At 44.4% G+C, this 13,405-nt stretch overlaps 1 protein-coding gene across 1 annotated transcript in view; it reads left to right on the plus strand.

The window, feature by feature from the left end:
- Positions 1–13,405, plus strand: part of mgat4b (alpha-1,3-mannosyl-glycoprotein 4-beta-N-acetylglucosaminyltransferase B) — a 139,660-nt gene that overhangs the window by 88,654 nt on the left and 37,601 nt on the right. Inside the window, exon 7 of the mRNA XM_074674161.1 lies at positions 10,467–10,542. Coding sequence (XP_074530262.1) covers positions 10,467–10,542 — 76 coding nt within the window. The remainder of the gene's footprint in view (positions 1–10,466; positions 10,543–13,405) is intronic.

The following is a 13,405-nucleotide window of genomic DNA, read 5'->3' on the forward strand; positions in this document are numbered from 1 at the left end:
TCCTGGTGGATGGCAGCAGATTCAGTTCAAGAATTTCCCCGTACATGGCTCCATTCATTGCTCCGTCAGTTATATGAAGTTTGCCAACACCATGAGATGAGAAACAACCCCATGCCATGATGCTTCCACCTCCAAACTTCACTGTTGGTGTAGTGTTTTTTGGGTGATGTGCAGTGCCATTTCTCCTCCAAACATGGTATGTAGTATGACAGCCCAAAAGTTCAGTTTTGGTCTCATCTGATCAGACAACATTCTCCCAGTATTCTACAGGCTTGTCAAGATGCTGTTTAGCAAACTTTAAACCAGCTTCAACATGCCTTTTCTTGAGGAATGGAGTCTTGTGGGCTGAGCGTCCATAGAGGCCATGGCGGTGAAGTGCATTGCCTATTGTTTTCTCTGTAACAATTGTACCTGCTGCCTCCAAGTCTTTCTGGAGCACTTTCAGGGTGGTCCTTGGCTCGTTGAGTACTCTTTGTGGTGATTCCTTGGCTGTGTGGAGTTGTTCCTCCTCTCCCTCCTCCCCTCTCTGAAGCTGCTGCACGAGGTCCTGGCACACCTGCGCCGCATGAGCAATCAGCCACTCCTGCTCTTAAGCTCTGGCTTGAGTGAAGACCGGTGCCAGAGTATTGAAGCTTCGACCGCGGTACCAGTGCTGAACCTATCTAATGCCTCCTCTTCAACCTGCAGCAGCCCTGAAAACATTCACACAGCCTCAACTCTCTGACAAAGGAACTCTGGATTTGGACTCACCTTTTCATCTACAACTCTCAATAAAAACTCATCTACTGTCTCTACTGCCTCCGCCTGCTTTTGGGTCACTTAAAAACACATCGGTTCCTCTGAACCATAACAGAATACTCTGGCCAACATGGACCCAACACCGGAGGCTATTAAGGAGGCTCTCACCAACCAAGGAATACTCATCGGACGCCATGATAAGATGCTCCAAGGCATCATGGAGTCTCTACAATCCCTTCACCAGCAGTTGAATCACCTTACAACTCAGATCCCTCCTGTAGAGGCTCAAACAAGCAACAGCAGCACGTCTTCCCCTGTGAGTAATTCCCCTGAGCCTGTTAGCAACCCTCAGTCACCTGCACCAGTTAAAGAGCCTTTTGTTCCACCCCCTGAGCATTATTCTGGCGATTTAGGTTCCTGCAGCCAGTTTATTTTGAGTTGTTCTTTAGTTTTTGATTTACAGCCACTAAGTTACCCTACGGACAAAGCTAAGATAGCTTTTATGGTTAATTTGTTGCGTGGTCGTGCAGCTAAATGGGCTACTGCTTTGTGGAGCAGCGAATCTCCTGTGTTATCATCTTTCGAGACTTTTTCTTTTGAGCTTCGCAGGGTTTTTGATCATCCTGTTAAAGGAAAGGAGGCTACTCGCCGCCTTTTAGCCATGTCTCAGGGCACCCAGTCTGCAGCTAATTATTCAGTTGAATTTAGGATTTTGGCTAGTGAATGTGGGTGGGATGAGCCGGCACTGATGGGGATTTATGCCAAGGGGCTTTCTGAACAACTCAAGGATGAGCTAGCTTCCAGGGATGAGCCCTCCACCTTGGAGGAGTTAATTTCTCTTTCTATAAAGATAGATAACCGTTTGAGAGAGAGGGCTAGGGAGCGTTCAAGCAGAGTCCACAGGCTAGCTTCCCCTGTACCTCCCCCTCCAAACATGGCTCCTTATGCACCACCTCCCAGCATGCCACCTGCCCCCACCCCTGCTTCTGAGGAGCCCATGCAGTTGGGCAGGACCCGTTTGTCCCCTCAGGAGCGTCAACGGCGCATGGAACAGCGCCTGTGCATTTACTGTGGGGGAGCAGGTCACTTCATCGCCACCTGTCCCTCGTCGACAAAAGGGAGGGCTTACCACTGAATGAGGGCACAATGGTAAGCCAGACCTCAACCCCTTCAAGCCCTCCTCCACGTATGCTGGTGCCATCATGTGTCCTGTGGGAGAGAAATTCCACCTCACTCCCAGCCCTGATCGATTCTGGAGCTGATGACAATTTCATCCATCTGGGTTTGGTCCAGCAGCTTAACCTACCTCTTGTGCCTTTAGAGGAACCCAAGAAGGTAACTGCATTAGACGGACGCCTCATCTCCATGGTTACACACCAAACCGAACCCTTTACCCTTGTGATCTCTGGTAACCACCGTGAAACCATTCAACCGTTTGTCATCACCTCACCTGTCACCCCGGTGGTTTTAGGCTACCCCTGGTTGAAAAAACACAATCCTCAGATTGACTGGTCCACCCTCTCCATTACCAGCTGGAGTTCTTACTGCCACGCTCACTGTCTCCATTCAGCGGTTACGGTTGCAAACCCAGTTCCTCGTCCCCCTTCACCTCCAGATCTATCAGCAGTACCACCTGAATACCACGACTTGGCCCCGGTCTTTAGTAAGGATATGGCGTTAACCCTGCCACCTCATCGTCCCTACGATTGCCCCATCAACCTGCTCCCGGGGGCTCCCCTACCCTCCAGCCGCCTATACAACCTGTCTCGCCCTGAAAAGCAGGCTATGGAGGCTTATATCAAGGACTCTCTTGCCTCTGGGTTCATCCGTCCTTCATCCTCTCCCCTGGGTGCTGGTTTTTTCTTTGTCAAAAAGAAGGACTCCTCTTTGCGCCCCTGCATTGACTACAGAGGTCTCAATGAAATTACCATCAAAGACAAGTCTCCTCTCCCCCTCATTGATCCCTCATTTGAGCCACTGTGTGAGGCTAAGATATTCACAAAGTTGGATCTTCGAAATGCTTACCACCTCATTCGCATCAGAGAGGGGGATGAGTGGAAGACGGCCTTCAACACCCCTTTGGGCCATTTTGAGTACCAAGTTATGCCCTTTGGGCTCACAAACGCCCCTGCAGTCTTCCAGTCCCTGATGAACGACCTCCTCCGTGACATGCTCAACCACTTTGTGTTCGTCTACCTCGATGACATCCTCATCTTCTCCCGCTCCCTCATTGAGCATAAAAAACATGTGCGCCAGGTCCTTCAACGCCTTCTGGAGAATCGTCTCTTCGTGAAGCCTGAGAAGTGTGAATTTCATGCCCCCTCGGTCAACTTCTTGGGTTACATCATAGCACAGGGCCAGCTCCAAGCAGATCCAGCTAAAATCAAGGCAGTTGCTGACTGGCCCGACCCGTCCACCCGTAAGGAGCTGCAGCGCTTTCTGGGCTTCGCCAACTTTTACCGCAGGTTCATCAAGGACTACAGTAAAGTTGCCTGCCCTCTCACCCGTCTCACTTCCACCGCCTCGCCTTTTCTGTGGACCCCTGAAGCCGCCGAGGCCTTCAAGCACCTAAAGACTCTCTTCACAAGTGCACCTGTTCTCAGACATCCGGACCCATCTCTTCAATTCATCGTGGAGGTGGATGCCTCTGACACTGGGGCTGGTGCAGTCCTCTCCCAGCGAGATCCCCTCACCCAGCAGATTCACCCATGTGCATTCTTCTCCCGCCGCCTCTCACCAGCAGAGAGAAACTACGACGTAGGAAACAGAGAGTTGTTGGCTGTCGTGTGGGCTCTGCAGGAATGGAGGCACTGGTTGGAGGGCTCGACTGTTCCCTTCATCATCTGGACAGACCATAAAAACCTTTCATACCTCCGATCTGCCAAGAGGCTAAATCCCCGCCAGGCCCGGTGGTCCCTATTCCTGAACAGGTTCGACTTCACCCTCTCCTACAGACCGGGCTCTAGGAATATCAAGCCAGATGCTCTCTCTCGCCTGTACGCCCCCTCGTCAGCTCTGGAGGAGCCTGAACCAATCCTGCCACCCACCTGCTTCATCGGGGCAGCATCTTGGGAGATTGAACAGGTGGTTCGGGAGGCTCAAAAGGATCAGCCTGATCCTGGGACTGGACCCTCTGGACGTCTCTTTGTTCCGGACTCTGCTCGCTCCCAAGTTCTCCAGTGGGGTCACTCCTCTAAGCTGACCTGTCACCCCGGAGTAACCAGAACCCTGCAGTTCCTCCAGCAGCACTTTTGGTGGCCTAGCATCTCAAAAGACACTAAAGAATTCGTCCTCGCCTGCTCTGTCTGTGCTAGAGGTAAAGCCTCCCACCAACCTCCTGCTGGTCTTCTGCGCCCCCTTCCCATCCCAAGTCGTCCATGGTCTCACATTGCTCTGGATTTCGTCACCGGACTCCCACCATCAGAAGGTAACACAGTCATCCTCACTATTATTGACAGATTTTCTAAGATGGTCCACTATGTGCCCCTCCCTAAACTACCTTCTGCTCTTGAGACTGCTAACCTTCTGGAGAAACATGTATTTAGACCCCATGGCATCCCTGTTGACATCGTCTCGGACAGAGGACCCCAGTTCACGTCTCAAGTATGGAAGGAGTTCTGTTCTGCTGTGGGCGCAGCAGCCAGCCTCTCCTCGGGTTATCACCCCCAAACAAACGGCCAGACAGAGCGGGCCAACCAAGATCTGGAGTCTGCTCTTCGGTGTGTGGCAGCGCGTCAGCCAGCTTCATGGAGTACCTTCCTCCCATGGGTAGAATATGCCCACAACTCCCTCACCAGCTCAGCCACAGGTATGTCTCCATTCATGGTCTGTAATGGTTTCCAGCCCCCTGTGTTTCCTGAGCAGGAGCATACCGCAGCTGTGCCTTCGGTGAGGGAGCACCACCGCCGCATTAAAGCAGTATGGAGGGAGGCTAAAGCTGCTCTGCTCCGGTCAGCCGACAGGAACAAACGACTGGCTGACCTCCACCGTTCACCTGCTCCCAACTATCAACCAGGACAACTTGTGTGGCTTTCGTCCCGTGACCTACCGCTACAAACTGAGTCACGTAAGCTCACCCCACGATTCATTGGTCCGTTTCCCATTCTCAAGATCATTAACCCCTCCGCAGTGAAACTCAAGTTGCCAGCATCCCTCAAGATCCATCCCACGTTCCATGTTTCACTCATCAAACCAGTCGCCTCCAGCAGCCTCAGCCCTCCTGCCGTTCCCCCACCACCCCCCCGGATCATCGACGACCACCCGGCCTTTACTGTTTCTAAGATTCTGGACGCCAGGCCTCGAGGCCGAGGATATCAGTTCCTCGTGGACTGGGAGGGCTACGGTCCAGAGGAAAGAGCCTGGATCTCACGTAAGCTTATTTTGGATGAAACTCTTATTAGTGACTTTTATTCCTCCCACCCGGACAAGCCTGGAAGGACGCCAGGAGGCGTCCGTTGAGGGGGGGATACTGTGGTGATTCCTTGGCTGTGTGGAGTTGTTCCTCCTCTCCCTCCTCCCCTCTCTGAAGCTGCTGCACGAGGTCCTGGCACACCTGCGCCGCATGAGCAATCAGCCACTCCTGCTCTTAAGCTCTGGCTTGAGTGAAGACCGGTGCCAGAGTATTGAAGCTTCGACCGCGGTACCAGTGCTGAACCTATCTAATGCCTCCTCTTCAACCTGCAGCAGCCCTGAAAACATTCACACAGCCTCAACTCTCTGACAAAGGAACTCTGGATTTGGACTCACCTTTTCATCTACAACTCTCAATAAAAACTCATCTACTGTCTCTACTGCCTCCGCCTGCTTTTGGGTCACTTAAAAACACATCGGTTCCTCTGAACCATAACACTCTTTTGACTATCTTTCTGACTCCCTGGTCAGAAATCCTCAAGGAGCTCCTGTGCGTGGCCTGTTGATGGTAAGGTGGTGCTTCTTCCACTTGTGAATAATGGCGCCAACGGTGCTGACTGGAATATTCAGGTGCTTTGATATAAGTCTGTAACCAGTTCCATTCTGATGCTGAGCAACAATCAGGTTGTGAATGTCTTCAGAGAGCTCTTTGCCTTTACCCATCATGAGGTGTGTGCTATTTCACTGCTTGGTGAAAAAAACGACCTTTTTTATAGGACCATCGATTTGCTCTAGCCCAGCTGATGTTGGTTTGCACTAATTGGAAGTTCAAGTAATAATTACTGACAGATTTCAGGTTGTATGGTGCATTTCCTTGCCAAAGTATACAGCCTTTCCATGGTGCGTTCAATACTTTTTTCCAAATAATCATTATTTATGGACCTGAATGTCATGATTTCTTTTAATGTGTGGATTAATTGAGTTAATACCAATGTCTGGTAGAGATTTCGTTTGAATTGCAGCTTTGGAAATAAATGTAATGAGAAAAAAGTTCAATACTTATTTTCTCCACTGTATGAATAATTAAAGCACAATAATTTAAAAGATATTAAACATCAAGTGTTTTCACATAAAAAAGAAATCAAACAAAGTTTCTGGGACCTTTTGTATTAATGTGAAGATTTGGTGAAGATTAAAGCTCCTGTGTTGAATTTTGCGCCCCCCTGTGGACAAATCCTTACCTCATATACCTTTGCTTATTTTTTCTGTAAGTATTTAAATTATAATTTCTGAAAGATATTCCCTTTTGTAAAATGAAAAAAATATAAACAGTTTTTTGTTTACTTTGTTGTAATTTGCCTCGTCTGACACCTACCCCCCTTTGTAAGAGTTTTAGGCATTAAAATTCACAAAAAAGTAATTCTAAAATTATACCAGATTATTTTATTTGCTTTTGTGGAGAACAGAGAGACATCCAAACCAATTTTCAGTCATTTTTTATCACCATTAAAAAATTGTCACAGGAGCTTTAAGTTGAGCAGAGCAGCCCACCTGCTTCTTTTAACATCGAGCTCTGCATGTTTGCTGAAGCTGGTATTTACAAACACAGATTCAGTCGACTGCTGCTGTCTTTCTCCTCTTTTTTCCTCCCCGCACTCACAACGACAGACTGACGCGTGGACGGAAACGTTGGGAGTTAACACTTTAATCCTTCATGTCAGAAACAGCAGATATTTTATCTCTCTGCTGCAGACACACAGTCTGAACATATCCACTATCTCTGCGCCTGTTTCCACTGATGGAGGAGATTTTGTTCCTGCTCAGGATGTAAATAAATTCAGTGACGCGCTCAAGTGATGAAGATTAGAGGAGAAGGAAACCAGCAGCTTTCTTTTTCCAGAATCAAATTTGTCTGGTTTTTCTTCCAACAGAGCAGCTGTTTAGTTTTCTTATGAGACAGCATCATTTTAAAGCCAAATTTGATTTGAGATGAAAAAGATTCATTCTTTTCATCCAGACAGGAAATAATCCAGACAAACAATCTGAAAAAAAAAAAAAAACTTATAGAAACCTCTCGAATACTAACAAAACTGTCAAGACAATTTTTCATTCATGGTAAATTTTTCCTTGCTTTTGAAGGAGGGATTCAGTCACAGGAAATGACCGACGCTATCTGATAGGATGACATGGCATGACAGAATATGATGTAACACGATCAGTCAGACACATTACGTCACGTTACCAGACAGTACCAAACAGTGAATGAAAACACATCATGACAGCATTTGATAATATATAATACAAAATAATGCGAAACAACTCCAAGAGATGCTACATGATTTAAAAGAAAATGTTGTATATATCACATGATAGAACACAATACATGTCAGATACATAAAAATATGACACAATAAGATACCGTAGGATTCTTTACGTCTGGACAGTATGTGACCAATCATAATATGATGCAACACAGTCAGACACGAAACAAACAAGATATTTTGTGTAATACATTTAAAGGTCCCACACTCTGCTCCTTTCCTGCAGTTTAATATGGATCATTGATGTCTTCATGAAATGGTAGTAACATGTTTTGGTCCAAAAAGCCAATAAATCAAGCACAGCAGCATTGTTTCCAGGCTCTCATAGCCCCTCTGTTCAGAACGCTCTGATTTAGTGGGCGTGGCCTTCATATGAAAATGAGCCACCTCTGATACTGCCCCGCTCTTCAGCGTCACTGAGAGCGGCGCCACGAGCTCTGAGTGCACAATGTTTAGAAAACAGTGAAGCCTGTTTACTGTAACATTACAGGCTAAAACAACAGGCTAACCGCTGCTAAAGTTAGCATCCTGAAGCTAACACAGAGACGGGGGGACACTGAGGAAAAGCTCTTACATCTGCTCCACAGCACACAGCATTTAAAATACTCACATTTCCAGGGTCCTAGGTTTGTTGGTGGATGGTTGGTAATGCGCCTGGATTCAGGACCAGTCTGTTCACTAGCCCTCTGTTGTACTGTCCAAAGTTGGAAAAGCAGTCGGCCGTGAAGTGACTAGCACACACATGCACAGTTTTACTGAGAGTAGCTGGCACATTTCCTTGATAAATGAACTCTAACCACTTAGTCTTGTCTTCTTCCGAGATGGGAAGCTTGTGCATGGAACTATGTGGCGCCGTTTACAGCCAGAAACAGAGCAGTGATGGCTCTTCAACTTTGGCATTCTCCTCCCCGCTGCTGGAGAGATTTCTCTCCAGATACAGGGAGGGGAGTGGGCGGGGAGGGGGTTCGGGGCGGGGGTCAATCAATCAGGTGGACTAATCAGGTCAGACTTGCTCCTGATTGGTCAAAAAAGGGAATCGCTGACGTCGGCAAATCCCCAAAATCCAAACAGCTCGTTTTAGGTCAGGATTTTACATTCACAAGCTCTACTAAATACAGGTTTTGTCATTAAATATCACATTTTGTGGGCTGGGAACAAAGCCAAAGACCCACAAATTTAACTAAAAGACTTAATAAAGTGATTTTTGCATAATATGGGACCTTTAAAGATGCTATGAGGAGGATCTGTTTTAATTGGACTGCCTCGCCACCTTCTGGCCCGGAGTCTCACGCACGCTGTCATAAGGATGTAACTCTTAACCAGGCGTGTTTGTTTTGGAATAAATTTTATTTGTTCACAACAACTTTTTACCAAATACAACGCAACAAAGTAAGGTATTTATCAATACAGTTACAAGGCACTGCTGTTTAAAACATGACAAGAAGCAAACATACGTAGCAATAGTTTGTACTGTACATCAGTAGCTGGCTGTATGTAGCACTACAAGCGGCCTGGTGCTACAGCATATCTGTAGGCTAACCTTCAGTTTGTACAGTAGTTTAGTAGCAGTCTATATGTAGCGTTGACAGCCAGATGCTGTGAGACGTGTCTGTAATGTGTAACGTCAGTAAATGCTGGTTATGTCCTGCCAGTCATCTACCAAGCAGAGCTAACTTAACCTCATTCTTCATTTTATTGATAGACGCTCAAGTTTCTTCTTCTCTTCTGTCCTTTTTTTGTTTGACAGTTAGGCTCCAGTGTCCACCATCACAACAAAATTAATCACAGAAATCGCATTTCAAAATAAAACCTACATTGGCGCTTATAATCTTATTTTAAAGTGTGGATTCAATCAGGCATATGTCTAGAAGGGAGGCTTTTTCAAGATCACTTAGACACTCCTCAAAGGGACTTTAAACAACTTTGTTTCATATGTATTTGTTTACTCAGGTTGTTTATGTATCAGCAGCAGATGTTGACGTGAGGAGGTAGAGGACAGGACATGATGATGATAATGATGATAATGATAATGAAGGAGGAGGAAGACTATGATGAAGAAGGTGTAGAGACGTCACAGATGCAGATTTTGAAGATGATAACAGACTCTGCGGCGCTGTGAGCTGATTGGCCGAACAGCTGCATGTCATTTCTCTAATCAGAGATTAGTCTCCCACAGAAGCTGCACTGGTGACACTGGGAGGATCAAAACACACACACACACACACACACACACACACACACACACACAGACACACACACACACACACACACACACACACACACACACACACACACACACACACACACACACAGTAAGCTATAATAACAAGCTGCTCAGTAGAAAATCACAAAAATGCCTTCGGGGAGAGAAAACTCAATGAGCCGTGAGATCACACACACAACCTACACAACCTACACATTTATGAGTGTGTGTGATTGAGTGTGTGTGTGTGTGTGAGTGTGTGTGTGTGTGTGTGTGTGTGTGTGTGTGTGTTTAGAGAAAAAAATCCTGTCTTGTTGACGATTTTTGTCTTGTCCTCCCCCCTCTTTTTCTCCTTCTCTTCATCTTCCTGTCGTCCTTATTCATTCGTTTTACTTCCTCTTTCCTTTCCACCTCTTTCTTACATTCCATTTCTGATCATTTGTCTCCTCTTTCCTTCTTTCCTCTACTCCTCCTCCTTCCTGTATTTCACACTTGAGGTCCCTCCTTTTCTATTTCCTTCCTCCCTTCCACCTTTCCTACCTTCCTTCCTATTTTTTTCCAGTCCTCCTTTGTCCTTACCTCCTTCTCTCCCTTCTTTTCTTTGTCTCCTTTACGCCATCCTTCCTCCTTATCCATAATCCCTTTTTGTCCTTCTTCTCCTTGTCCTTCCTCTTTCTGTCCCCCTCCTCCATCCTCTACCTCTACCCAGTTTCTCCTCATCATCCTCTTCTTTTTCCTCCTCTTTCACTCCACTTTACCTCACCTTCCTCGTCTGTCTTTTTCTCTCTTTCAATCCTTTCTTCTTTTATCTTCTTCCTCCTTCTTCTCACTAACGTTCTCCTCCTCTTCCTCAGGTGGAGGACGAAGCAGAACCTGGACTATTGTTTCCTGATGATGTACGCTCAGACTAAAGGAACTTATTACGTCCAGGTAAGAAAATAAAAGCATGATATTTTCACAATAAAAGCCTATCCACAGCTGAAAATACTTCAACGGACACGCTTTTGATTTGAAACATCTGAAGGAGCTGACAGTAAACAACAGTTTGTCTCTAAATGAGTCTGAGGTGTGAAAACTGAAGTATCTACAAAATAAAAGCCCTCCTCCCCTTCCCTCCTCTCCTCTTTTGCTCCTCGTCTCTCGGTGGATTAAAAGTCGAGCGGCATTAGCAAACTTTTTCATCTCGTCTCTGAACGTAATGAATCGGGACGGCCGTTAAAATAAAAGCGTCTGATGAAACTCAGCTGCGGCGTGGGGCTGATGAAACTGTTGCATTGTGGGTAGAGTGACAGGGACGTTAATGGAGGTGTCTCTGTGGCTTCATCACTCGCTCTTTGTTCCCTGTGAAGATGAAAGGAGGAAGGAGAAACAGACGGCGCGGCTCCGACAGAGGAAACACGTTTGAATAGAGCAGCTGCTGAGCCCGGCTCGGCCCCGCGTCACTTTCTGAAGGTTTACCGCCAAAAGAAAGACTCACACGATGACGGGTTTCCTTCACTTTCCTGTCAGAAATATCATTTACAGAAAGAGAGACAGCAGAGAAACATCTGCTCCGTGAAAGGACGAGGAGACATGCGCCTAAAATTTGAAGAAGTCGCTCATTCTCACAGCGAGAAGTTAAGCGGCGAGTCCTCTGACTTCAAAACCAGTCAGTAAAAGCCCCAAGACGAAGCTACTGAAACCCACTCTGTGATGTCAGTTTCAACATTTAGATGGACGCTGGGTTTCAACAGACAGACATTTGTACGAAAACTGTTTCTTCTTCAGTCTTTTGCATTAACTTTTCCAGTTACATGTCCTTCTTCTTTATGAGATAAAAGATGTTATCCCCAATTTATCCTGCCTGGCCAAAAAAAAGTCACCACCAACAAAAAGTTTTGTTGGACCGCCTTGAGCTTTGATTACAGCACACATTCACTGTGGCATTGTTTCAATAAGCTTCTGCAATGTCACAAGATTTATTTCCATCCAGTGTTGCATTAATTTTTCACCAAGATCTTGCATTGAGGATGGTAGAGTCTGACTGCTGTGCAAAGCCTTCTCCAAATCAAATAAAATAAAATCAAATTTTATTTATAGACCACTTTTCATACAAAAAAGTACATCCCAAAGATGTACTTTTTTATTGTCATCATGTTTTACCCAAGGTTATAATAGTTTTGGATTTGTCATTATTTAGTTTTAGTTGGTTTTGACATTTTTTTTTCATTACAGTTTAGTTTTAATTAGTTTTAGAGCAGACATTCTAGTTTTGATTTAGTTTTGATTTTTGCAACAAGGCTTAGTTTCACTTTATTTTTAGTTTTTTCATACTTTATCAACCAGGTGCAGGATTCAAAAAGGTCAGAGTAAATATTTCGTAATACTGTTTATTTTCAAGTCCAACATAGTGCTCACTGCTCAGTCAACGCTGATACTGAACTGTTGGCTGTTGCCTTAAACACATGAAAATAATATAAACTTAGTATAAAAAATATAAACATGTATTATATAAAATAAAATAAACATAAATTACATAAAAATAATAAAAACATAAATTATATAAAACAATTTAATATGAGCATTAATAATTAGAAACTTGGACTCTGTAACAATTAAAGTCAGACTCACATGAAATTAAACTATTACAGATGCTCTGATTCATTGCTCCACTACGTTTTGTCGCAGCACAGCCAGTCAGAGCAGTAAACAAGCACGTCCCAATACGTCGCTATGATGGTGCCATACGGCACTGACAACTGCCGAAAACTGTCGTAAAATTTGTTTGGAAAATGTGTCGGATTAATTTAAATCCTAAAGGCTATTAATATTGTCAGAAACTAAAACTAAGGACATTTTGTCTTTAATTTTAGTTAGTTTCAGTTAGTTTTGTGAACACAAGATACAGTTTTAGTTTACTTATCGTTTGTGTTTACTTTTCTAGTTTTTATTAGTTTGAGTTAACTGCAATGTATTTTAAATTTTAGTTTTTGTTTTTAGTTTCGTTTTAGTTAACTATTACAACCTTGGTTTTACCTTCAATACAAATCTTTTAAAATTCGACCCAAGGATGACAATATTTTACATTTTTGTGATTTATGTGGTGTCAAAAAAAATGTGTCCCCCAACTGTGACAATAAATAAATTGGTACATAAATAAGTCAATAATTTAAAAAAAAGAGGCAGTGACAACAGCAATGAAAAGGGAGATAAGAAAAAAAAGAGACATTAATAATACAGAATACGAAGATACATGCTTTTCAAAATAACTAGAATATTGAAGTATAATGGCTCTGTGTTATTAAAGAATAAATAAACAAATAAATGAATGAAATACACAAAAAAATCCTCATTTTTTCCTTTACCAAGATCCTCTTCCCTTTCTCTAAAGTATTTGATATCTTGCAGAAAAAAAAACAAAAAAAATTGTTATATACATTGAAATAAGGCAAGACTTGAGGGAAAGGCAGGAGTAGTTTTTAAATTTACGACTACTGTGTTTTGTATGTTTGTCTTTTTTGCTTGTTTCTTTCTTTCTTCGATTTGATTTCTCCCAACATTTAAATGATTGCCGATCATTCAGGATTTTTCCCTGCCACATTTCTTCCTCGAAGATGATGTGTCCCCACTATCCTTCCAGTTTTTAATAATGCGTTGGACAGTTCTTAACCCAATTTTAGTCGTTTCTACAGTCTCCTTAGATGTTTTCTCTGCTTGATGCATGCATGTCAAACAGACTAACATTTTTTCCACGACCACGGGTTGTGTCTTTCCACGTGATTGTTTAAGAAATGAGAAGCAACTCATTGCACCA

Source organism: Halichoeres trimaculatus, unplaced genomic scaffold, assembly GCF_033239565.1.
Source record: "Halichoeres trimaculatus isolate MK-OKI-2021-1 unplaced genomic scaffold, fHalTri1.1 fHalTri1_scaffold_7, whole genome shotgun sequence".
Lineage (NCBI taxonomy): Eukaryota > Metazoa > Chordata > Actinopteri > Labriformes > Labridae > Halichoeres > Halichoeres trimaculatus.